This window comes from Tiliqua scincoides, chromosome 1, assembly GCF_035046505.1.
Source record: "Tiliqua scincoides isolate rTilSci1 chromosome 1, rTilSci1.hap2, whole genome shotgun sequence".
Taxonomy (NCBI): Eukaryota; Metazoa; Chordata; class Lepidosauria; order Squamata; family Scincidae; genus Tiliqua; species Tiliqua scincoides.
The window spans coordinates 183005646-183033359 of NC_089821.1; the positions used below are offsets into that span (position 1 = coordinate 183005646).

The following is a 27714-nucleotide window of genomic DNA, read 5'->3' on the forward strand; positions in this document are numbered from 1 at the left end:
CCTATGGCCTGATCCAGTGGGACTGTTCTTATGTTCTTATGGTGTTACAGTGGCAAAAGTAACCTGTTTTGTTCCAGGGCCTCATTCAAGATGCCGTACCTTGATGGTAAAAAGCCTTCTTCAGTTGGGATCTGTAAACTTATCTTGGTCACTGCCTCTCCCTGCATGCATCTCCATAGTTGTTAAAATCAGTAAGTAGGATCCTGATCCAAGATATGACTGTGATTAGAAGCAGGACTTTTTCCATTGTGGTTGCAATGCTCTGGAATGAGCCTCTTCGAAAAGATGTGCATCAGTGCACTTTTCTTTTTGTGCCCACATTCAGGCAGAGTGTGTAAAACCATCTTTTTAAAAGCACTTTTGGGAAGTAGGGCCAATGTTACAGGCTTGAGGAATTTTATCCGTTGTCAATCTGGTGCATGTGTTGGGTTGCAATGTTTAACTTTTTTTCTTTTGAATTTTGAAAGTCTTGTTAAGAACACTTTGAGGAACTGGAAATCTGGAAATCGACCAATACCTTTAATCAGTGCTTTTTCTGCTGGCCTTTGGGATTTGGCGAGGGGAACATGTCTTGCCTGCAAGCTACTTTGAGGAAGGAGATCTTGGTTTGCAACTCTGAACTTTCTCCTCAAAGTGGAAGAGTACCTGCTGGAAGTTTGGCTGTTTAAGTTTCATCCTCTGCCTACTGAAATAGTTGAGAACAGCAGTAGAAAGCCATGGGTGATTATAATTGCACCACGTAATTTGTACATCAGTCAATAGTTTTCTCATTATTGATTTTAGTTTAACAAGGTACACTTCAGTGGGGAAATCGAAGCTTTAGCAGCACATCTATGACAGATGTGCAACATCGACTTATTCAAAACAGAACTGTCGGTCCACATCTTTGAATGTGTCCTAGTAGACAAGACTTAAAAGAAATGAATTCTGGCATCTGTAACATCTAGCAAGGAGTGTCAGTCAAAGTCAGGGCCAACAGAGAATCGACTACAGTTTCAGGAGTTTGGAATCCCACTTGACGGAGCAACATATGGTCGACAGCATAGGATACTTTAAAAGAGCTCCAGCAGTGTTTCAAACTTTGATTGTACAGCAGTATTGGGAAAGAAAAAGATGGCATTCAGTGCTCTGCATATGTTGTCATTTTGGGGGTCAAAGAGGCACCTGTACTACATACCATTTACATGCACAGAAGGGTGCTGTTAATTTACATTGCAGTGAAGTAACGGGGAAAAAAAATCTATTGATTCAAACTTGTTCTGAACCAAACTTACACAGTCCCACGTACATGGTAAACAAAAAGGCTTTTTTGCCAGCAGCTCAATTACTTTACCCAGCCAGGTGAAATTATAACAATTAACTTGCAATGATACAAATATAGTGTCATATTCTTCCTTCTAAAATCTAATAAAGACACTATTAAAATGAACCCCTGCCCCGATACTTTCAAATGCAGTGCAAGGGCCACTCATGTCATTTGCATCCTGGTTCAAAGGCCCATGAAATCGAACTGCTTCAGATTAAGCAGATTGGCACTCCAGCATGAAGAGCATTTAGCATATGAGAGGCTGACATCAATCTGCTTGCACTGCAGAATGAAATCAAAAGCCAGCAACAGGAAGGGGGGGGGAACAAAACTTTATTGCAGAAGTTAGCTTTGTCTGCACAGAATTCCTTCACTGGGTAAAGGAGGGGAAACAGAGGAAAGTCTTGGAGCCCATTCACTACAACTGATTGACTTCAACTTCAAAGTGGCTTCAAAGAAATGTTAGAGGCTTTAAAGTTTCAACAATGACAGTGCCAGCTTTTCACTGTTTTGCCCGGCCCTGAGAATCAGGATGTGAGGGTTTCCCCCATTCCATTCCTTCTTTGTTGTTCACTCTGCCCTGTGTTCTCCTCCTCCTGATTTCTGGTTTAACTAGAAGAATTTCTAAAATCAGTTCTGGGATTGGAAGATATTGTTTGCCACAACTCTCAGTTCAGTCCATTTGTTTGCATCTTTCCCTCCTCTACATAACATAACCAATGTCTGCATGCGCATTCACAAACATACTGCAATCTTGAATTGGTTTTGTGTGGAGTTCCAGGAAAGTGCAGCTATGCTCCTGCACATTGACAAATCCCCACATGAAAAAAGATCTTGATCTGATGGTCTGCACAATGAAATCAAGTTTTATTTTTTGCAGGGTTTTAGCAATGCACACAGGTGCATATGTAAAAGACTTAGCACCAAAAGGCTTGATGCAGTCCTGCAAAAATCACATAAATATTGCTTTTTGGCATGGTTTGATGAAGGTACACAGGCACATTGGTAAGGAAGAGAAGGTGAAAGAAAAATGAATGAAGGAATTGGAAGCTGTAACAAATTGTGTATGTACAGTACAAAAAAGCAAACTGTGCTTTTTGAGAATTCTGGAAATAAAGTATTGTACATGGAGCAGTGCAGGCTACCAAATGCACTCGTTCCTAATTGTAAACAAGACTAGATAATTCAGAACTGCAAAATCTGAGAAGAAGGCAGGTCCCTTCGAACTCTATGAAGCGTGAATAAAGATGCATTCCTAAGAGCTGTTGAATTCCTCCTAAGGAAGAACATATGTACTGCCCAGTTTGTTTTCATTGGGTCACACTTCTGGGAGGAAAGGTTTTATCACTGGGCCGGATTTCTACAGAGCCCAGCAGTTAGCATGTCTGCAGCAGCCAGATTATAAGGTAAGTATAGTGGTAGAGCACCAAGGGCACTTCCATCACCTCCAGCAACTGATATTGCAACCTTCCAGTTTTCTGCCTAACTGGATTGAGGCTGGCCGCGGGCTGCATCTGGCCCCCGGGCCAGGGTTTGGAGACCCATGGGCTAGATAAGCAGACTATGGCAAGAACAACACAAGATGCATGAAGTTTGACCCACAAATTGTAAACTCTACCCCTAATCCCCTTCCCCACCACACGCACGCACCCACCCAACCATGTATATTGGATTTTTGCAATGGATTTGAATGGCTGTGATAGCAAAATTTGGCTGAAAAACAGCCAAATAAGAATTTAATTATAATAACTTCCAATATTTATGCCTTATAAGGCATTCTGAGGCCCGGGGAAGGCTTCCCCAGGCCACAGAATGTCTTATAAGTGCAAAAAAAATCACTTCCGGGTTTCCATGTGGAAACTGCAAGTTGCATTTTTTTAGGGCTGAAATGGCCATTAAGAACATAAGAACAGCCCCACTGGATCAGGCCATAAGCCCATCTAGTCCAGCTTCCTGTATCTCACAGCGGCCCACCAAATGCCCCAGGGAGCACACCAGATAACAAGAGACCTCATCCTGGTGCCCTCCCCTGCATCTGGCATTCTGACATAACCCATTTCTAAAATCAGGAGGTTGTGCATACACATCATGGCGTGTACCTCATAATGGATTTTTCCTTCAGAAACTTGTCCAATCCCCTTTTAAAGGCGTCCAGGCTAGACGCCATCACCACATCCTGTGGCAAGGAGTTCCACAGACCAACCACACGCTGAGTAAAGAAATATTTTCTTTTGCCTGTCCTAACTCTCACAACACTCAATTTTAGTGGATGTCCCGGGTTCTGGTGTTATGTGAGAGTGTAAAGAGCATCTCCTTATCCACTCTGTCCATCCCCTGCATAATTTTGTATATCTCAATCATGTCCCCCCTCAGGCGTCTCTTTTCTAGGCTGAAGAGGCCCAAACGCCGTAGCCTTTCCTCATAAGGAAGGTGCCCCAGCCCCGTAATCATCTTAGTTGCTCTCTTTTGCACCTTTTCCATTTCCACTATGTCTTTTTTGAGATGCGGCGACCAGAACTGGACACAATACTCCAGGTGTGGCCTTACCATAGATTTGTACAACGGCATTATAATACTAGCCGTTTTGTTCTCAATACCCTTCCTAATGATCCCAAGCATAGAATTGGCCTTCTTCACTGCCGCCGCACATTGGGTCGACACTTTCATCGACCTGTCCACCTGTAGTTGGCAACCTTCAGTCTCGAAAGACTATGGTATCGCGCTCTGAAAGGTGGTTCTGGAACAGCGTCTAGTGTGGCTGAAAAGGCCGATTCGGGAGTGACAATCCCTTCCACACTGGGAGCAAGTGCAGTCTGTCCCTGGCCTGTCTCCCTGGCTATGGGCCTTCCTTCTTTGCCTCTTAGCCTCAGACTGTTGGCCAAGTGTCTCTTCAAACTGGGAAAGGCCATGTTGCACAGCCTGCCTCCAAGCGGGCCGCTCAGAGGCCAGGGTTTCCCACTTGTTGAGGTCCACTCCTAAGGCCTTCAGATCCCTCTTGCAGATGTCCTTGTATCGCAGCTGTGGTCTACCTGTAGGGCGCTTTCCTTGCACGAGTTCTCCATAGAGGAGATCCTTTGGGATCCGGCCATCATCCATTCTCAGGACATGACCGAGCCAACGCAGGCGTCTCTGTTTCAGCAGTGCATACATGCTAGGGATTCCAGCATGTTCCAGGACTGTGTTGTTTGAAACTTTGTCCTGCCAGGTGATGCCGAGAATACGTCGGAGGCAGGGCATGTGGAAAGCATTCAGTTTCCTCTCCTGTTGTGAGTGAAGAGTCCATGACTCGCTGCAGTACAGAAGTGTACTCAGGACGCAAGCTCTGTAGACCTGGATCTTGGTATGTTCCGTCAGCTTCTTGTTGGACCAGACTCTCTTTGTGAGTCTGGAAAACGTGGTAGCTGCTTTACCGATGCGTTTGTTTAGCTCGGTATCGAGAGAAAGAGTGTCGGAGATCGTTGAGCCAAGGTACACAAAGTCATGGACAACCTCCAGTTCATGTGCAGAGATTGTAATGCAGGGAGGTAAGTCCACATCCTGAACCATGACATGTGTTTTCTTCAGGCTGATTGTCAGTTCAAAATCTTGGCAGGCCTTGCTAAAACGATCCATGAGCTGCTGGAGATCTTTGGCAGAGTGGGTAGTGATAGCTGCATCGTCGGCAAAGAGGAAGTCACGCAGACATTTCAGCTGGACTTTGGACTTTGCTCTCAGTCTGGAGAGGTTGAAGAGCTTTCCATCTGATCTGGTCCGGAGATAGATGCCTTCTGTTGTAGTTCCAAAGGCCTGCTTCAGCAGGACAGCGAAGAAGATCCCAAACAAGGTTGGTGCAAGAACACAGCCCTGCTTCACGCCGCTTCGGATGTCAAAGGGGTGTGATGTGGAGCCATCAAAGACAACAGTGCCCTTCATGTCCTTGTGGAAGGATCTGATGATGCTGAGGAGCCTGGGTGGACATCCAATCTTGGGGAGAATCTTGAAGAGGCCATCCCTGCTGACCAGGTCGAAGGCCTTCGTGAGATCTATGAAGGCTATAAAGAGTGGCTGTCGTTGTTCCCTGCATTTCTCCTGCAGTTGTCTAAGGGAGAATACCATATCAGTGGTGGACCTGTTGGCTCGGAATCCACACTGTGATTCTGGATAAACGCTCTCTGCAAGTACCTGGAGCCTCTTTAGTGCAACTCGGGCAAACAACTTTCCTACAACGCTAAGGAGAGAGATGCCACGGTAGTTGTTGCAGTCACCCCTGTCGCCTTTGTTCTTGTACAGCGTGATGATGTTTGCATCCCTCATGTCTTGAGGTACTCCACCTTCTATCCAGCAGAGACAAAGGATTTCATGCAGCTCAGTGATGATGATCTCTTTGCAGCACTTTAGGACTTCAGCAGGGATGCTGTCTTTTCCAGGTGCCTTGCCAAAGGCAAGGGAGTCCAGGGCCACGTGAAGTTCTTCTAGGGTTGGTTCACTGTCAAGCTCCTCCAGCACAGGCAGGCACTCAATGTTGTTCAGCACTTCTTCGGTGACTACATTTTCTCTGGAATATAGCTCAGAGTAGTGCTGCACCCAGCATTCCATCTGCTGCGCCCGATCCTGGATGACCTCGCCTGTTGCAGACTTCAGAGGGGCAATTTTCTTCTGTGTTGGACCTAGGGCCTGCTTGATACCATCATACATCCCCTTGATGTTGCCCGTGTCAGCTGCTATCTGTATCTCAGAACAGAGCTGGAGCCAGTAGTCGTTAGCATATCTCCTGGCAGTCTGCTGGACTTTGCTGCGAGCACCTCGGAGGACCTGCAGGTTGCGCTCACTGGGACAGGCCTTGTATGCTGCTTGAGCTCTCCTCTTTTCCTCAATGACTGGTGTCAACTCCTCAGAGTGGGCTTCAAACCAGTCTGCTGTCTTGTTGGTCTTCTTGCCAAATATGGACAAGGCGGTGTTGTAAACGGCATTCTTGAAATGTTCCCATCTGTTGGATGCGTTTGCATCGACTGGGCCTGGAAGAGATTCCTCAAGCGCTCGTGCAAATTCCTCCACTTTTCTCTGATCCCGGGTCTTGCTGGTATCAATGCGAGGTCTTCCTTCCCTTTTCGTGTGATACAGTCGCTTTGTTTGCAGTTTCACTCTGCTGCACACCAGCGAGTGGTCGGTGTCACAGGCAGCACCCTGATAGCTGCGTGTGATCTTGATGCTGGGAAGGCTGGAGCGTCTGGTGAGAATCAGGTCGAGCTGGTGCCAGTGCTTTGATCTTGGGTGTCTCCAAGAGACTCTATGTTGGGGCTTTGTGTTGAAGAACGTGTTGCTGACACAGAGACCGTGATGACAGCAAAACTCTAGCAGGCGTTGGCCATTTTCGTGCATCTTCCCAGTGCCGAACTGACCTAAGCAAGTGGGCCATGAACTGTTATCAGCACCAACTCTAGCGTTGAAATCGCCGAGGATGAACAATGGCTCTTTTATGGGGATCTTCTTGATAGTGGTGGCCAGGTCATCATAGAATTTGTCTTTGGCTTCTGCTGGAGACGACAGAGTCGGTGCATAAGCACTGATGAGAGTGACAGGTCCTGCTGATGACTGGAGCTGCAGGGACAAAATTCTTTCACTTCCCACAGTAGGTGGGATGATGGATTTCAGCAGGGTATTTCTGACCGCAAAGCCAACACCATGTTCCCTAGTTTCATTTGGTGGTTTTCCCTGCCAGAAGAATGAGAAATTTCGCTCCTTGACAGATCCGGAATCTGGCAGCCTTGTTTCTTGAAGGGCGACAATGTCCATCTGCAGTCTGCTCAGCTCCATGTCGATGACAGCTGTTTTGCGTGCATCGTCTATTGCTTGCAGGTCATCAGAGAAGCCAGGTGTCATTGTCCTTACATTCCAGGTGCCCAGCTTTAGGGCAGGAGTTTTCTGTTTTCTATTGCATGGTGCAGAGTTGTCGATCCGCTTGTCGGTTTTCACCCTAAACCCCACACACCCCATGAGGTTAACGGACCGTGGCGAGGCAACACCTTACTGGCTGGGGACTGCCCAGCTTAAGGCGGGCGGTAGCTGCCCAATGAGATGCAATGATCTCTCCCACCGTCGGAAGCAGCCCCTGGCGTCATGCCCTACGCCAATCGAGCAAAGACTTATAACCGGTAACTGCTGCTTCCCGTGTTGTGCCGACGCCGTATGGCGAAGTTGGAGTGTCCTCTCCAGTGCGCGAAGCCTGGGTAAAGAAGGTATGGAGGATAGGCTGTTACCCATGCAGCAAATCCCCCCTCTCCTGTCCACCACCACCCCAAGATCTCTCTCCTGATCTGTCACAGACAGCTCAGAACCCATCAGCCTATATCTAAAGTTTTGATTTTTTGCCCCAATGTGCATGACTTTACACTTACTGACATTGAAGCTCATCTGCCATTTTGCTGCCCATTCTGCCAGTCTGGAGAGATCCTTCTGGAGCGCCTCACAATCACTGCTGGTCTTCACCACTCGGAATAGTTTGGTGTCGTCCGCAAACTTAGCCACCTCACTGCTCAACCTTGTCTCCAGGTCATTTATGAAGAGGTTGAAAAGCACCGGTCTCAGGACAGATCCTTGGGGCACACTGCTTTTCACTTCTCTCCACTGTGAAAATGGCCCATTGACACCCACTCTCCGTTTCCTGGCCTTCAACCAGGTCTCAATCCATGAGAGGACCTGCCCTCTAATTCCCTGACTGTGGAGTTTTTTCAGTAGCCTTTGGTGAGGGACCGTGTCGAACGCCTTCTGAAAGTCCAGATATATAATATCCACGGGTTCTCCCACATCCACATGCCTGTTGACCTTTTCAAAGAATTCTATAAGGTTAGTTAGGCAAGACTTACCCTTACAGAAGCCATGCTGATTCTCCCTCAGCAAACCCTGTTCGTCTATGTGTTTTGAGATCCTATCTTCGATGAGGCATTCCACCATCTTACCCAGTACAGATGTTAGGCTGACCGGCCTATAGTTTCCCGGGTCCCCCCTCTTTCTCTTTTTAAAGATAGGCGTGACATTTGCTATCCTCCAATCTTCTGGCACCGTGGCCATTTTGAGGGACAAGTTGCATATCTTAGTCAAGAGATCAGCAACTTCATTCTTCAATTCCTTAATAACTCTAGGGTGGATGCCATCAGGGCCCACTGAAGCCCGCTGACACATGTGGCCTTTTCAGGCTTCAGAAAGCCCTCCAGAGGTGACTGGAGCAGATCTCTGGTTGCCTCCGAAGGGCTTCAAGGGGCCAAAACCATGGATTTCATTATCTGTGTTTTTTGGTATTCGCAGGGGGTCTGAGAACAAACAGATCCCTGCAGATACCAAGGCCCCACCTGTATTGGTATGTTATTGGTGCGTGTACTCCTGAATAAGATTCTGCAAAACAGGTAAAATAAGAGCCCTGTCCCACCTTACCCCCTTGAGTGCACAGGACACTAGAAAGTGTACTGTATTTAGTGTTCACAATGGTATTATCCTCACATTACACACTTTATTGTATGATCCTGTTGTATCTTATGTCTATTGCATTTCTATAACTTTTGTATTTTTAAATGCATTTTGTTTGTGCCTTCTTCTGGCATTGGAACACCCACTTTGTCAGTTCTGTTTATGGAAGGGAAGAACACAAAAGCGGTGTTAGGAATGAATAGAGAATGGAGTGAAAAATAAACAGCAAATACCTGAATAGAAGTACATAAATCCATAGCACGCCCTTGTGTTATCTGAAAGGGGGTGATCGACTAGGAAGGAACACTCTCTTGAACTTGATGGACGTGGATTGGTGGATCAAGGCTTGGGATAGGATATTGGCTATTGGGTGCATGAGTGAGCTTGTAAGCATTTTAAGTCTTAAACCAAAGTGTTTTATATCATCACCATCACCACCATTATTATTAATTAGTGACATTAGTTTTTGAACCTAGAATAAAATTATGAATAGTGTAGAATGAGTGACTAGAGAGAAGGTATCCTATTAGTCTGATACTAGAGCTCTAAGGTTAATTTCAGAGTGCCCAGTCTATACCAGACTACTGTTGGGGGATCATATGACTGCACTGCTCCACAGCACTGGAGAGCCAGAATGGTGTAGTGTTCAGGGATGGACTTTGACCTGGAAGATCCAGGTTCAAATCCCTGTTCAGCCAGGAAGCTTCCTAGGCGACCTTGTGCCAGTCACTCTCTCTCTCAGCCTCATAAGGGCTGTAGTGAGAACTAAGGGAGGGAAGGAAGCATGTACACTACCCTGAGCTCCTTGGAAGGAACAGCAGTATAAAATGGGACAAATAAATTAATAAACAATGGCTTAAAAAAAAACAAACCTTTAATAAAATGGCATGCCAGAGAGTCCACTGGGCTAGAATTCTTCCCCCTGACTTTGTCTTCTATGTGGAGGAGCACTTAATCCTGTGAATGCCAACCTACAGTTGAAAGCTGTTGTACAAGCTAGAGAAGTCTTGGTCACCAGATGCAGACCACAATGGACACAGGCTGCTGGCATGAGAAGGGATGTTTGTCCATGTGCTTGCAGGATACTCTTCATAGCTCCATCCAGCAGCTGCATGCAAAGGCAGTGATTCTCCAACCACCTTAATTGCCCCACAGTAGCAATTAAGGCCACTTCTTCACTGCAGGTCAGGGATGGGAGGGGTGGTTGCTAGGGCCAGGGTATGTGTGACAGGAGGAGTTTCAAAGACAACAGCCAATCTCTAACTGGTTCATCTGACAATAAGTGAGAACTAGACCCAAGAGTCAGTTCCCACAATATCTATTTATTTAAAAGATTTTTATACCACTTCTCCGTGTCTCAGATTGGTGTACATCATAATAAAACACAATTTAGAATAACTAAAACAATAGAAAATAAAAGTATAAAATATAGTACAATAACAACAATAGGTACTTTAAAGCCCGCTCACAACTGTATCATACGAGCAGATTAATTAAACAGAGTAAAAACCATAAAAGCAGCATTAAAACAAAGACTTGTAATCAGTGACTGAAAAGGGTTGCAGAGATCCTCGCTTCTCAAAGGCTAGGCAAAATAGATGTATGTATTTTTAAACCCCCAGGAAACAATAGAAAGAGGGGGCTCTCCTGACGTTTTCCGGAAGCATGTTCCATAGACATGGTGCCACAACAAAGGTCGCCCTGCACCTCATTGTCATCCTTTTAGCCTCAGATGGCAGCAGTGTCCTAAGCAGGGCCCTATGTGATGATCTCAGAGGATGAGCAAGGTGGGAGAAAGCAGTCCTTCAGATATCCTGGTCCCATGCTGTATAAGGATTTAAAGGTAACCACCTTGAATTGGGCTTGCTAGTGAATGGGCAGCCAGTGCTGCAGCCAGAGCAGCAGCATGGCAGAATCAAACCACTGAGCCCTAGTGATAACATGAGCCACCACATTCTGTGCTCACTGCAACTTCTGGACCATCTTCAAGGGCAGCCCCACACAGAGTGTGTTACAGTAGTCTAAACAAGAAGTCACTAGGACATAAACCACTGTCGCTGGATAAGCCTTTCAGGAGACAAACTGCACATGCTAGTTGTCTATTAAGTGAGTGGTATAACATGAAAAATGCAAACTCATAGAAGATTGCAGCTTTCCATCCATGAAAACCAAAACCAGAAGTTGGAATCTTTTCTTTCCTCACTGAATGGGAGCTGCAGTCTTGTGAGAGTTCATGCAAGAAGGCCATTCAGACCAGCAGTTTTTAAGCACAGTTCAGCCCTGAATGTATTGTCCAAAGTGACTCTAGTCTAGGTCATCAAGAAAATTATTCGTGTCAGGTTGTTGGAAAATGGTGTCCATGAGTGTAAATTCAGCAGAGTCATATAGCAGAAGATCCTTTTTCTGGTTACTTGCCATCAACCCCAGCTACTCTGCTGCTAATGATAAAGCAGAAGCAGAGGCAATAAACATATTTTTTAAAAAAATACTTTACTTACAATTTGAATGTGTGAGCTAGTGGCATAGCTGGCTCCATATGTCTGCCAGAACTCATAGAAGGAGTTGCTTGCATATTACAGGGTCAGGAGAGATAAAGGAAGGGAGGGAGGGAACATGAGTAGGGACTCACTTTCACAAGTAAAACAGGACAAGAGTAAAAGTCTGAGAAAGGTCCCTCATCGGCCTCCTACATAATACACTGTCCCTTATTATAATGCAGACTGCACTGTACCAATTTTACACCAAGGTTTAGGTTGGGAGCTATATAAGTTTAGAACATATAAAAGGGATTGCTTCATGCAAGCCATAATAAGATAATGGAATTCATTGTTGTAAGTTGTTGTGGTGTCATAGTAATAATTAGATAACTCAAAGAACATAAATCCACCAATAGGGATTAACCACCCTACTTGAGAATATAGCTTCCATTTTCTGGGGGTGGAACTCTGATGACCAAATAAGAAGAGGGGATAGTTCAATCCACAGCCTTTGCAAACTTCCAGGAACACCTAGTTGTCTGCTGTTGGAGACACAATTGCTGACTTAGAGGGACTTCTGGTTTGATAGAGTGAGGCGGTTCTTAAAGAAAAAAAATGTTTGCAAGCATTTTTTTGTTGACGTAGGTGGAACTAATATGATTATTTCTATAACATATAACTTTTGTGGAGTGTTTAAAAATTCCCCATATAAATTATAATGAAGCATGGGACATTTTATAAGTCCAAGTTTAATGCTGGATTGTGAAATCCATTGCAGACGTGTAAGAAAGACAAATAGTTTGTGTAAAAGTATGCAGTAGGGCTGGATTCATTAAATTAATTTTAGCTTGGGTTAAAATGTCTGAGCCCTGAATTGAAACTGGGGTACTATGTAAATCAACAAAGTAAATTTTTAGACCATTCTGGCCTTGGGAAATTCCCCATTCATAGTGTTTATGGTTGATATTATTGTTCTTAGGGAACTTATCTACTATCTTGCTGGGAATGACAGTCCACTTTAATAAAGTGACTAAAATATAGTAATAAACACAGAGCTTATATCAATAGCATCAGATTTCTCCATGTTGTATTTGTATGTGGTTTAATTAGATGGAAGGATCACAGGAGACGCTTGTGTCATAATGATTCTTTAAAGTGAAACCGTAGATCAAAGTTCATAGCTGCCAAATATACAACTTTCGAAACAGGCTCAAGTGCTGCTATTAATCACTGCTGCTGGAGGATTTGATGACAAAGATTAAACTGCTGTAAAGGATACTGCTGTGCATCGGATTCTTGCAACTGTCATCAAATACTCTGCCAACCATTAACAGGTCAAGAAAGTTGTCCACCATTCACTACTGGGGCTTCTCCTGCTGCACAAACCTAAGTCTATGCAATAGTCAATGGCATAACAGCCTAGGGAAAGCTTCTGAAAATGTCCATAGATACTATCACCACCAACCTGATTCTGCCTTATGGCTTGCATTGGGTCTTCCACTGCTGCTTTGATGATGGTGAAGCAAGCAAGTCAGACTCAAACTAGTGCAAAACAGTTGTTATGTTTCCTACCAGCCTCTATCCCCCGCCACTGTAGAGCTAGCTAAGGCACTAGAGCCCTGGATGATCAATTAATAATGTCCATGTAACATGTTGGCTATGTAACGTGTTGTATGCTGGGCTGCCCCTGAAGGCTGAAAACTATATGCAGGCACCATGCCCTTCTCAAGTTCATCCCATGGTGCGTGGGGGAGGAGGGGTTCTACATCCACTGCTAGCAGTTAAGACATCAAGGAACAGGGGGAAATAACAGTCAGGCTGCCAGATGTTGCTGCTAGGGGGGTTTATTAAAGTACAGTATAACAAAAATGTGGGGGAGGGGTCAACAGAAATGAGGTTGCTTCACTGCTCTGTTCAGATCCAGCTTCACCCAGTAATTGAGTTACTCCAGGTGGGACACAGGGATTTAGCTCAGGTGGATGCCCAGCGTCCTCAGGTTTTTTCTTGCCTAATCTCAGTCCTGGGTTCGTATGGGCAGGACTGCAGACAAAGGGGGGGTCCTTGGATTCATTTTCCCCCAGCTATAAGAAAGCTGTGGTAATCGTTGCTTTGCCCTCCTTCTCTGCCCAGTGCAGCCTGGTAGCTTCCACCTCCAATTCCTTCCTCTCTCTTATCTCCCAGTTTACCCTCTGACCTCCCTGTTTTCTTGCCTTTGACTCCTCTTGTACAGGCTCTCCATTTCTTAAGGGTAGGTTGAAGTCCTCCCCTTCTTCCTAGCATTCTCTTGCACCCCTTTCTCCCAGATTTCAATCATCTTCTCCCTTACTGCTCACTGTTCTACACTCCTTAATGAGCTTGTACCAGCTGCCCAGCCCTGCTTGTTTGTCAAAGTCTGGCAATGACACCATCATCAGACATTGTGGAACTGAGCTGCTGATCGTGACTATTCTAGGTGCCCTTTCGAGCCATGGCGAGCTGCTGAGGAACACACTGCACTTACATGCTGATTGGAACCAAGCACTGAGAACACATCCTCACTGGCTCTCAGTCCATTCCAAAGTGCTGGTGCCTAAATAACACCGGGCTGACAAGGAGCAGAAGCAACTGTGCCAGCTGTTGTGGATTTGGGAACAGATGTAAAAAGATGTAGTTGCAGGAATCCTCCCAGAAAGAAGCAATGGCTAACAAGCAGCGTAGATCCCACTGAGACCTGAGAGAAATGGTTAAGCGGGTGCTGTAAATGTGATGGCTTTGCTGATGCATTTAATTCCTAACCAAAATAGAGGCTGTGTAGGAGGAAGTGGCTGGCTGAACAAGAGGGAGCAGAAGAACTCCACTTGCAATAAGTCATACACTCCTGAATGAAAAGGCCTAGTAGCCATCAGGGCCTGCTCATGTGATTTGAGGGAAGAGGTGTTTGAGGATAGTTCTGTAAAGTTCAAGATCATATGAGGAAAAAGCCCAACTTAATAGTAATTTAATTTTTACCTAATCTAATAGTAATCTAATCTAATTGCCTTTAGTAATTAAGGGTGATTTAATCTCTCCAAGCTTCATAGTGGCACCTCACCAACTTGCCCAATCTGAGGCGCTGCTGAAGACCTTGAGGGAACCAACAGACAGTGAATGAAATCGGGTGAAAATATGGAGGGGCTCCACGCAGAGGGCAATGACTGCCAGGCAAAGCAAGTACAAGAAGCAACATCAGGAATGACTGTGAAAAGAACACAGCACTGTAAATTGTGCTTCTTTGCAAAGTCAATGCAACTAACGTTTCTTTTTCCATTCTGAATATACAAGTAAATAAACTGACCAAGGGACCAATCCTATGCTTCCCAATGTTCAAGGCTGCAGCACTGCCAAAATGGCTCCCACTGCATCCAATGTGACTGGGAAGCAACCCGGGGTCTACTCAGGTAAGGGAGCTTATGCTTATGCTCCCTTACCCCATGTAAACCCCAAGCAGTCCCAATGGGTCTCCTTGGATCTGCGCCCACTCTTGAGCGGATACAAATTCAAAGAGACCAGTGGCAGGACTCCCAGGCTGGGAGGGTGGTCAGGATATGGCGGTAGGGCCTGCCACCATCTCCGTCCCCTCCTACCCCGCTCCCTCCCCCACCACACTTTCTCCCCCTCCTGCCCCAGAACACCTTCCCCCATGCACCATCATACCTCTCTGCCAATGGGTTGCCAACTGATGTTTGGTGGGTAATGAAACATTGTTGGAATGAAAAAAACCTTTGCAAGCACTCTTGACTAGTTTACAGAAGAAAATTGTTAGCTGGAATGCTAATCTTCATAACCCCAAATTAAAATGTCACATTTTCTGATTTTTCTCTAGTAATTGGCATGCCACGCAAACTCGGTTTCAGCCTTTTGCCTGGCCTGGAGGTCCTTAACTCAGCAATTTTCAACTTTTTTCATCTCATGGCACAATTACAAGGCACTAAAATTGTCGAAACACAGTATCAGGTTTTTGGCAATTGACAAGGCACACCTGCTGCCAGTGAGGGGCTCACATCCCCCATTGTCCATACTAATAAAGGATGTTCCCCCAAATTCCTGTGGCACACCTGAGGACCATTTGGGGCACACCAGTGTGCCATGGCACAGTGGTTGAAAATGGTTTCCCTAACTGCACGTCTTGCTCTCCAGTTCAGCCTTCTGGATACCCTGGAATGACTGTAATGGTTTGGAGGAACAGTCCTTGAACTCCATTTCTAAGTCTCTAGCAGCCTCGGGAGCACCGGATCCTTTGAATATAGGAGCAGGGACATGGTTCCACTTCAGATCATTGCTCACATATTTTCAGAAACACACATAATATGAGTAGCGCTGCACCCACAGTTATCTTATTTCTCAAATAACTCAAAGGATATGTAGAACATTCAGTAGGTTGAATACAGCTACAAGGTATTTCCTAGGAATACACTAGGCATATATGCTTGTTGCAAATTTATCTATATGTCTGTTTAAAACTACAGAGAACCACAATCAGGATCTGATAGAATTTTGCACCAAGTGATCAATATTTTGCAACCCTCCAATACTAAAGTGCATCAGAGAGGGTGAAACCCCTTATTCCACTGTGAAAATTAGGATCTTCCTTAAAGTTTGTGTGCACTGAACATTAGGTTATAAAGGGACCATAGAGGTGTTGGGATTGTGCAAGTGTCCAGAGGTTTTGCTCACTGAAAATCCTCACTGACCTCTTTCTAATTTCCGAGATTTCAGCCACTTTTGGTCATCTTTTCAAGCTCAATGGTATCACCGTGAAGGCTAAAACCATCTTCCCCCTCCTTAAACAAAGCTACTGGGATTCTCAAGGACTGTACATGTTATACCAGGTGGCTACCTTCCATGTGATTTGGTCACCCATCCCAACCATTTTCTAGCTACCCCACCCACTCATCTTCATTAGTGAGTTCATTAGTGTCATTAGTATCATTTATGAGTGAGTCAATATATCCTGTGGTACTTAAGTTACAGACACTTCTTGGGAACAATGTGAAAGAGTGACCTGAGCCAACTAAAACACATACAGCAAGTGTTAATTTTCTAGATTTGGTTGATAAATAGCTCTCATCCCTTACTCACATCTTTTGGAACAGATTCAGACATGTGGCAAATAGCAGAGGTCTGTCAGGGGCTAGGCAGCTCTGCAAGCCATTCATTCCTGTGTTCCAAAATAAAAACCTTGCTAGTTGGCTGTTGGTATTAGAATCTTCATGTGCTCAACATTCATCACGACCTTCACCTTCAAATGACAGAGGGGACAGATAGCAACAGGTTTAAATTTAAACATATAAAGAAACATATTTCTCACGTCTCTCTCTCTCTCTCTCTCAAGTCTACAGATGTTATGCCTACAAATGACATTCAAATAGTACTTCATTATTTTCTCATTTTTTACACCTGCAATAATAGACTTTTAAAAAAATGGGCTGAGATTACAGAAATGGAGATGCACAGCAACTCCAGTTTGAAGGGTCGTCATCCTGGCTTGTGGGACAGCAGCCCCCCAGTAACTTCAGCTGGTTGCATTTATACACTATTCTTAGAAGCATATTGAAACCAGATAGATCTTTGCATTTATTTTCCTCCAGTTGTTTGCCAATGCTCTTTATTTCTATGCTTTCTACTGTTAAAGCCTAGGGGCTATAAATTTCCTTGTCTGTCTACAATCTCCTTACATGAGATGTTTATCATGACTTCTGTTTGTCATGTCCCAAAGTAAGCCCTGATAGGTGCTTTGGTATTTCCTTGCCTCAAGCTATGAAGACAGGTAAAAGTGATAATTTCCCTGCTTTTCTGGGAGACATTGAAAACTTTAACCTCCAACTTGCTAAAATGTCACAGCTATAGGGGGAAGAAAACCACAGGGAGATACATCACATAGTAAAAGTTCTCCAATGAGAAATGTAACATGAAAAGAAGATCTATGACACTTTTCTGAAGAGGGTGCTGTGGAATTAGTTTTTTTAAGCATTTTTTTTATTTTCAAATTTAATAAAAAGTGTTCTTAGATACACACTTTAATATTTCTGTGGCTTTAAAAAAAACAAAATACAGCTATATATACTTATAGATATACTGCATATTTGGCTTTCATTATATTCCATGAAACACCAGACTCTGCAATCACATGCTGCTTACTATTTACAACAGGAATTGCAATCTCAGGAAAAAGAGGTCTCTATTATAATACTGTGGTTTTATAATATGACAAAAATTATTGAAAAAAGGCAGGATAATGGAAAACCAATAGTAGTTACAATGCAAATACTGTTATAACCTGTGCATATACCCACATATAGTGGGTATGCATTCAGGCTGCACTTGGTGCCGTAGAATAGTTTGACTGGCACATTCCACTTCATCTTTTGTTAATAAGTGTCCGCTAAGATGGCATACACAATGGTAAGATCTTGTTTTTCCATTCAGAACTAAGATTTTGTTTTTCCATTCAGAACATAGCATTACATACATTTCAAGCTTTGTGTAAGAGTCTGATTTTCATTACAGCAGGATCAAATATATTCCCAATTCTGAGCAGATACATATTTGAAACATTTGACAATTTGGTTGGCTTTGTTGCAGCATCTGTGTAACAAAATACAATTCAAATTGCTGGGCTAGTCATTGAAAACTTTTGATTAGAAACAAGTAAGATGATGAACTGAGATACTAAAACTCAAAAGGATGTCATCACCCAGAAATCCTAGAACTCTTTTATCAATATTTAAGGGGAAAAGGTTGAGTTGCTGTGTTTGCTTCAGTGCAAACATTTCTGTCATTACATTATGACTTTAATCCTGAATCTGCTTATTCTGGGTAAGTCCCACTGAAACAAGTTATATCATAACACTACAGAAAAGATGCAGAACTACAAGCCAAATCTTGCATTTTAGGATATTGACACAGTACGTCCCATTCTTAAAGTTGCAAAACTTATGATTGAGCAGTTAACAAAAGGACTTCCAAAGAATGAAACAAGACTCTTCGCAAGCGAAAAGCAGTGCTTAGGCCTATTAATTGTAAAAGGTTTAAGGCACCTAACATGGGTGAAAGGGTCACATGTAGAATACGGAGTCCTGGGTATTTTTCTGTCCCTTTTACTCTGAAGTCCTTCGTGTCTTCCAAAGAACCGCTTTTGAATGTTAATTAATGGATACAGTAGATTTGAACAAGTGCCATCTTAAGTTTTGGAGGGCTGATTCACGAACATTCATAGTACATTTGTGGGGCCATATTAGCAGAGCCAGGAGGTTTGCGAACTGTATTTGCTTGCCAATAAGAAAATTGGTTTTGTTTACTTTTGTGTTGACAAAACTATGTTCACTTTATGGAGAAATTCATGTAGTTGATTGAGAATTTTGTTTTTCTATTTTTTAAAAATTGAGTATACAAGAACTACTATATGTAACACAACTGTAGCATTATTTTATTTGTAAATATGATGTTTGTACCTATGATATTTTTGTTTCTGTTAAAACCTATGATGAAGACAATAAATTTGTGAACAAAAATTAAAAAGTAAAAGTCAAATGGATTTGCCTATGTATAACTTATGGAAAAAATTTGGACAAAATATGCATGTTGGCAGGACATATGTAAATTCTGCAAGGTGAGTCAGAGGGAGTGGGAACTTTGTTGCCCGTGAGAATGGAGCAGAAAACATGTACACTGGCCCCAGATATCTTGCTCTAGATTCTAACTCTCATATTTAAAAAGCTAAGTTCAAAAATGGTCTCAGAACACAGAAGCTTACATTGTGTTTGCTTATGGCATGTCCATGTTCTGCCTACAGCTTCTTGCACTGTACCAGTCCAGATGTCAAGGTCCCTCTAAGATTGTTAGAAGCACAAGCACTTACTCTGGATGAAACAGCTTCAAATTTCCCAGAAGTTTCCTTTCATCTTATGCTCTTGGTAACACTCAAAGCAAGCAGATGATAAAATTCAATCATCAGTACTGGGAGAACAGTACAATTTGAATAAATGCTATCCTCACAACTTCACCTAGAAACAAAAAGAATATTCTGCCCCATATATCCACATCCTCCTTACATACAAAGTTTCTGGAAAGATTTAGAAATCCTGCCTTGTCTTTCATTTTTGTAATCATATATTTAATATTTTAAAATATAAAATCTCTATAGAAAATCTTTATTAAATGGAAATACTCTTCAAATGGAGTAAGTCTTCTTTAGATTCATTCTGTACAGAAAAGTCATAAAAGTAAGCCCTATCCATTGGTTCATAGAGAATCTCACCACTGCATATACCTTGAGATACAATGTCAGTAAGAGTTCTTCCATCAGTAATACATAATTATAGCAAGGGCTTCACACTGAAAATTCAGATATGCCATAAAGCTTGAAAAAGAAAATTATCCTGTTCCTTTATTTTGAAAGTAAGTCACAGTTAGACTTCTGGGCTAAACCTACTGAAAGCACATGTTATTATCTCTCTTACAACAGAGAAGTAATACATGCCTCGTGGCATCAGCTCATTGTGGTTAGAATACTTTTAAGACAGCTGTTATAAAATAGTAGTTATAGATATTTTAAAGAGGTTTTTTTGTTTTGTTTTGTTTGTTTCATCTAAATCAGACCTGAGTGTCGTTTTGTTCTTTAAAGAGGGAAAGATGTGGGGAAGAGAGTGCTGGAGGAAGTCCAGCTTAATTTGTTGCACATGGCTGAACGTGTTACAAAATGAAGTGTATGCTACCAGGAAACTAAATGGTCTGTTCTGCAAACAAACTCAGCTTAACTCAGAATGCTAAAGCATACCCAAATATCTGCTCACAGGCAAGTCAAAAGATTCAATCAAAGTTCGTCTGATAATTTATATATATAAACACATTACAAGGTACATTAATCACCTTTGCATAATCCAAAAAAGGAGTATTGTAGAAACAAATGCACTGTACTCTTTTATTTTAAAAAGGCTTTATCAAACCATATGTGCAGATACTTGAGATGATGACAGCGTTAAGCTTCCTAGGGTCCTAGAGTCAAAGAAATTCTGCTGCCCCCCGCTGCTAAGTAAGTGCACTCCTTCTACAGGGGGCAACATCTGCCGATCGGTCATGGTTCCACTTGGAGATGACCCCAAGAAACTTCCTTGGGAAGAAACAATTTTCTCAGGACTAGCAGCCAGTTTGGGGGATGTGGAGAAGTTGTATCCATAGAGAGCACAAGGACTGTGCAGTCTGAAAGTGTTATAGGAGCTCTGGTGGCTTTGATTTGTGGCAAAGGCATTGCCTGATGGGGAGGGCATGATATACTGGAGCTGTGGAGACATCCCTGAAATCTGCATTGATAAGCCCGTCTGAGGACAGCTGAAGGCGTCGCTGTCGCTGCCTGTCACAGACATGTTCACGGTTGAACTACTTGATACACCGACGTAGGAGGGAGTCCTTGGGGTTGCAAAGGTCTCGCTGGTTTGGTTTGTAAGCCTGTTGTAGGTTTCAGCCAAAGAAGTGCTATATCTGTTAAGGGCTAGCCCTGAGCGGGCACAAGCCGTGTAGTCAGCTGGGGTGAGGCTGCAGAGCTGGCTAGTGTTGGGAGCAAGGTGAAAGGCAGGAGAAGAGCAAGGGGAGCCAGGGAGGAGATGGGGGTGACTGCTTGGTACTCCATTGCCAGTTCCCTGGAGCAAAGTGGAGGACCCAGCATTTCCTGCAAGAGAATATAAAAATATAAAATATACTCCCAGGGAGAAGAAAACATGTGTTGATCACATTTGTACCCTATTCCCAGAGTGGCCTAAATAAAGTTATACCCTTTTATCTGGACAATACCCAGGTGAGGTAGCTAAAACTGAAAGACCAATATCTAGCCAAGGCAATCTAGCAAACATAATAGCTAAGATTTGAAGTCAGATGGTCCACATCCCTCCTATTGAACTATACAATTGCTGCCAACTATACCATTGCTCCCAGAGGTAAGCCTTTACAGTGTGGAGGGGTCTACCTGGACGTGCGCTAGCTAAATAGCTGGTGCAGGTCCACGTGGACCCATGCTACAGAACTGGGTCTGGAAAGGGGGAAGTGGTCGTCAAACCTGCCCACTTCCTGGTCCCAATCTGCCCTTCCCTGCCCTGCCCGCTTCTGTCCTAGCCGCTGCCTTGTTTCACCCTCCCTCTGCCCTCCTGTCATCCCCTTCCATCTCCCCAGCCACCTAACCTTTGATGTCCGATGGCTCTAGATCTGCTTGCGCAGGTAGGTAGGAAGCTTCGCACCAGCATCCTGGCAGCATGCTACTCAGTGATCTGCCAGAGTGCCTTTTACAACTGACACTGACTGATTTACAGCAGTCAGTGCCAGCGGAAGAGGTGCTCCGATGACAGCCAGACCCTTTACAATTGGACCGTAAAGTTGTTTATGATGAAGAAGGCAATCTCCTTTTTCCCTGACGATTCTCGCATACAATCCACAAAGAGCTCTATCAGCTGAGAGCTGGGGTAGTATGATGGTTAAGAGATCAATCAATGTATCAATACATCAGTGAGTCAAATCTTGCCTCTGCCATGAACTGACTAGATGGCATTCGGTACTCCAATCCCTCTCAGTACTTCAATCCCTCTCATATGAGGATGATGATAATAATACACCTTTACCTTCTCAATCTTTGGTGTCCCGTGATGCCCCCAGCACGCAGCTTCTGGAAATGACTAGCAATGATGTAATAGCCAGTTAATTCCAGGTTTGGAGACCATGTGGAATGCAAAAAACAGAGCTAAGAGGCTCAGGACTGGTGGGAGGGCCTTTCCCATCCTGCAAAAACTGTGTGCAGGACCTCAGCCCACCGGGACGAGGCTTTGACTGCTGTTTGTAGCATCCCACATGGGCTCACTGCCAGCCAGCTGGCAGTACCGTTGCAATGCACAGTTGGGGAAACCTGCCATATAGGTTGTAAGAATTACAAAAAGACAATTAATGTAAAATACATGGGACACATGAAAGCACTGTACAGATGCTAAGTATCATTTTTTACTTTGCTGCAATTATTGTGTGTTTAAAGGATTGGACTTAGCATTCCTAAGTGGGTCAAACCTATTGCTCCTTCCACTTAAGAGCTATTTATGAAGGGTATATAAGCAAATGGCTCTCAGTCAACTACATAGCTAGACTATACATTTTTATCCATTTCCTTTTGTTCTGAGTTAGCGGCCTCTACTCACTCTAGCTTTCTGGTAACACTTTATCAGCTACGCAAAGGCATATAAAGCATGTAAAAGCAATTAGGTTAACATGTTTTTCTCATTAATTTTGGAATTTGGATCCGGGCATCTCATCAGAGGTCACACCATAACTTCTAATGCCCAGACGATTGGAAGAATTTTAAAAAGACCACAGGACATCAACATATTCTCTAAAGAGACTGGCAAGCCAAGGAGATAGAGAGGTGTATCATATGGAAGAGTTTGCTTGGGATCTCTTTCTAATACCAAACACCTGCTAACACCAAAAATTAACTTCCACAGCTTGTGTGGCCCCACACAAGATGAAAAAAAAATCAGAAAATTCTTTTCAAGAAATCGTGAATAGTTGGAAGGAAACTCATTAACAGCATCTCTCTCTTTTTTTTAAGAGTTGCTCTGCTCCTTAGATGTAGTTGGAGGGATATTTATTTTACAAACCCTTAACCCTTGGCAATTAATATGGAAGGAAAACAGTAAGTCCAGCCCTAAGGGACTAGTATGCTCTTCTGCATCTCTAGGATGTGGACTCCAGATCCAAAACAAGTTTTTCATATTAAAAAAAATCTGTTAATTCTATTTCTCCTTACTTTGTTTAAAAAAAGTGAGCTTTTGCTGCCTATACTCTTAATTCCAGTACAAAATTTTTCTGGAAATTTAAGAACCTTTAAAATGAGTTATTTGGAAAATAGGTAATGATTTAGAAGAAAAAAAGGATATCATTTCTTGCTTAGTTTTCTCTTTTTAAAACATTTATTCTATGAAACTTCGTAAAGTCTTAGTATGGGAAATAAAAATGTTGAAGTGTGGTTATGCCAAAAACTGGTATCTACAAGAAAAATGTTTTTAACAGGGTGAGGAGCACCTGTTAAAACAAAGCACCTCCTGCTTTGTTGTTGTTTCATTTCTTTAAAATTTTCTAAACTAAGTTTTTGGCAAGTGAGGTGGCTTTCTAGAAATCATGTTTGCAAAGTCTGTGTCAATCTCTTTGCAAGGTCACCTCTGGAAAAGGTTTGAAAAGCTGAGCTAGTCTGCAAATCACTGAAGACACCTGTCTTAAACCTGAACTGTCAGCCTAGATCTACGTTCTTGCAATCAGACTGTGCAATACCTTACCTACCCTTTGTAGCAATTGAGACTATGAATCTGCAGAGTTTCCTAACTGGCTCTGCGGCCGGTTAGCTAAGCAGGCCATACCAAAATAAGAATGTTCAAACATAGAATACTAAACTTATTATTCTGTCTTAAAGTATGGTATATAAAGAATCTTAATGCCTTTGCTTTTACCATACATTAATAACAGTGCAAGGGTGGGGGGGTGGAAAATGGAAGAAAGCTTGCCTCTCCATCTTCGTGGTTTTCCAAAGTGATTCAGTAAGAACTAACAGACACAGCCAAAAATTCGCCTTGAGCACACAGCAAACTCTAGGCATACTGTTATTAATATTAAATATTCTTAATATTAATTATATATACCACTTTCCAACAGAAAAGTTCACTGAGCAGTATACAGAGAAAACAAAATAAATACAAATAAAATGTTACAATTAGCATGCAATGAAGCAGTCCTTGGCCAGATCAGTTTTCAACAAGTGATGTGGAGTGGAATGCAACCTATCCTGTTCATCTCCCTGCATGCTGAATATTGATCTAGTGGTAAGATGGAGACCCAAGGCAACCACATCACTGCATGGTCACCTCTAGGAATTTCTTGGGTTGATTTGCCTCTAGTACAGCGGCAGCAACGAAGAATATTTTGCTTGAGTGAAGAATCAAAATATATAAAAACTCAAAATAAGAGCCATGGATTTTATGTTTGTACCTCACCTCACTTTCCTCCAAGGAGCTTAGGGGACACATATGCCTTCTGTTTAGTCTCACAAAGACTGTTCAGAATAGTTTAGGTGTCTGACTTGCCAAGCTCACCTACAGTGCTGGGCAAATAAGCAGAGATCTGAACCTGGATCTCCCCAAGTTCAAGACTCTAGCCCAGTGGTTCTGAAACTTTTCTAAAAAGCTCTAGCAGAAAGCCAACTAAAGCTCTTTTTCTGTAAATAGTCTGCGGGGTGGGGCATGATAAGGATGAAAACTGCAGCTGGGGCTAAGTTCTAACACCCCTATCCCCATAGCAGTGTTGCAGCATTCACACACATACACGTACCCCTACAGCCCTATCCTTTACCTACAGATCCCCTGCCCCACTGTAAAATGCTTTCACCTTGTTGGCATGGCTGCTCCAGCAGAGGGAGGATAGGATTGGGTTGTGTAAGTAATTAAAAAGAAAGACAAAAAGGGAACAAACTGACACTTTCAAAATGTATCTTTTGGTTCAGGTTCCAGACTAACAGATCAGGGGTACCTTTTCGACTTGCTACACTTTTTTGTTTTTGCAGAAGTTGCAAAACATCCCTACCTCCCAAGTCTTAAACTTTTTCTATGGGCAGAATTCACTGCAGCACTGATGTAACATTTATATGAGCTCAGAAGTCAGTAAACTTTTGTGTGTTTATTTTCTGCAACAAATTCTGGAACTGAGTCAGAGTGCTAGATATATTTCACTTCGTAGAGGGGTGACACAGTGAAATCAGCAATGCTGTTTCGTTTAGTGATAATTACTTGTTTTTTAACATGAGCACTTGCTGAAATTCCGATATTATTATATTTAATCACTTTGACCTAAAAGAGAAAAGAATTGCATGCACTTTGAACTCTGAGGCCTGTCAAGTCCCTAAATGAGATGGATACCTTGTTTTGCAATCCCAGGTATATCTTCAAATGTAAGTGTCCTCAGTGAAGGTCTCCAGAATGCATAAGACTCTACCAACGCCTCCAATCCCATCCTAGGTAAAATAACAGTATTTTGTGAGAATAATTTGTCTATAATATATTCTTATGTTTCTCAATTCTTTACTATCTCGTTTCTACCTACCTTATAAAACATCTCTACCTCCTTTATAATGTCAGGTTTATAGCAAAAATGTTCAAAAGACAGTATTTTAATCCAAGCAGCATCCAAACTTCGGTTGTATAGATTTCATAGCCATTTGCAATACACTTGCTTGTGACCCATAAATGTATGCCAAAGATACAGGGTGCTGGCTTTGCTCCTTCCTGCTGCTGCTAAATCAAATATTTTAAAAGCTAAAAATACATTAAATACCTCCCTGATATTACTTTTCCATGTGAACACTTGCTGCAATTGTCAGAATGTCAATTTGCCATCTTGTGTTCAGAAGCAAAGCAGTTTTTACTGTTCAACTGGCTCTCAATTCTCCACTCCTGACTTTAAAAAGACATGGTAAAAGAAGCATGTAAGACATGAATTTCTGTTGAGATGGATGGCCATGGTGAGAATTCAGACACATTGTCTGCAATTAGATACAAACATTTTCTTTTGGTCTATATACACCTCCCAGCGTTATGAAAGATAAAACTCTTAAGCAAACATGCCAATACACAGGTAAGTTCAATACTATGTTAATGTCACAGGGCTCAGCTGGGAAAGGTGCAGAAAAGGGCAAGTAAAACAACCACAGGATGGATTGAAGCAACATTCATATGAGAAAAGCAAAAGCTTTAGTGCGGAGAAAAGATTACAAAGGGTGGGTGGACAGAGCTGTGACAGAGGGCTTATAAAATCATGATGAGAGATATGTTTTCAGAGCACTTTTATAATGCTAACACTTGAGGTTGCTCAAATAAATTAATTGGCACTAGATACAGGAGAGATAAAGTACTCCTCATACAATGCATATTGAATGTATTATTTACATTAATTACATAAATTCACTTTCTTTGGAGACTCTGAGCCTAAACCTAAGCATGTCTACTCAGAAGTAAGTCCCATTCTAGTCAATAGAGCTTACTCACAGGTCACTGTGGATAAGATCAACGGCAATCAAATCTGGAATTTCATTTTACTGTATTACTATTAAGCAACTAATATTTTCCCATTATACAGTTTCTTAATACATAGATTTCAGAAAGATCTAAGAAATGCTTCAGGAAAGAGTTACAAAGGATTAGCAAAAGAGTCTTCATTTTTTTCCTGAGATAATGGAGACTTTTCATTTCTACTTAAAGTTGAGATAAAAGCCCACCTCCTAGAGAAGTTCAGCCAAGGTGATAATTTATACAAGATGCTTTTGAACAATTTCCACATTTTATCACAACCCTAATTTATATTACCAAATGGCCAATTTTATTTAACTAAGTCACCATATTTTCTCTCCTGAAGTACTTAAGAAATTTTCATACCTCCTGGAGTAAAGATTTTTATAAGGCCTACATGAAGAACCTAACTATTCTTGGTATATAAATTCTATTCATATTGCAAATGTTCAGCAGGAAGAGAGTATTTTTTTAAAGTGTAAAGCCACTGGTTTCTACATAACCATGTTTAAGACTGTAAATATTGAGAACAGAAAAAGATAAAAACTTGCAGTTAAGTGCTTAAAACTAAAAAGGAATGCACTTTGGTAACAACTCCATTTGACACTAAAGGCAAAAAGTTGAATATGCTGATTACTTTTCTGTACTGATTAAAATTTCCATATTGTTAGATATGCAGTGCTTCAGAAAAAACAAAGTTTAGAAAACAGAACTCGTATTACCAAATTAACAGCACAATCCTATACATGCCTACTCAAAAGTAAGTCCCACTGTATTCAAGTGGCTTACTCCCAAGTAAGTGTGCATAGGGGTGTAGTCTGCAATCCTATGCAGTTTACCTTGGAATAAGTCCCACTGGACATAGTATGACTTATTTCTGGGTAAATCTGCATATGATTGCACTTCAAGACTGGTATCCAAACAGTTCTGTGAGCACACCAAAAACATTTCCACATGTGTATGGGTTAAATGCACTCCATTCACTCCCAACTGCTGCCCTTTGAGCTACATAGGATGTTACTCCAAATGCTGGCTCCACAACTTTCATGGCTTTTTGTGCTGCTGCAATGTGATGCTTTAGGTCAAACTGATGCAAAGTTCATGAAATCCAAACTAATTTACGTGGAAATATTTCTCACTGATTTTTATTCATTTCCAAATAAATTTGCTAAAAATTAGCTATACAGAGCCTGATCTTTGGATCGAATAAATATACATCCTTTGTTGCTTCTGTTGAAGTCACATATGAATTCAGCACCCAAATGTTGAAATAATCTAGGGCAGTGGTTCCCAAACATTTTAGAACCAGGAGTCACTTAAAAACAAACAAAAACAGTCTATTGGGATTCACCTAGCTTTACAAGATTAGAAAAAGAGTTTCACTTTACCAGCTGCT

At 42.4% G+C, this 27714-nt stretch overlaps 1 protein-coding gene across 1 annotated transcript in view; it reads right to left on the reverse strand.

Annotated features, from left to right (window-relative positions):
• Positions 1–18698: 18698 nt before the first annotated feature.
• TBX18 (T-box transcription factor 18) overlaps positions 18699–27714 on the reverse strand; it is a 36587-nt gene continuing 27571 nt past the window's right edge. Inside the window, exons 7-8 of the mRNA XM_066609930.1 lie at positions 25173–25267; positions 18699–20905 (exon numbers count right to left, since the gene is read on the reverse strand). Coding sequence (XP_066466027.1) covers positions 20181–20905; positions 25173–25267 — 820 coding nt within the window. The 3' untranslated portion in view covers positions 18699–20180. The remainder of the gene's footprint in view (positions 20906–25172; positions 25268–27714) is intronic.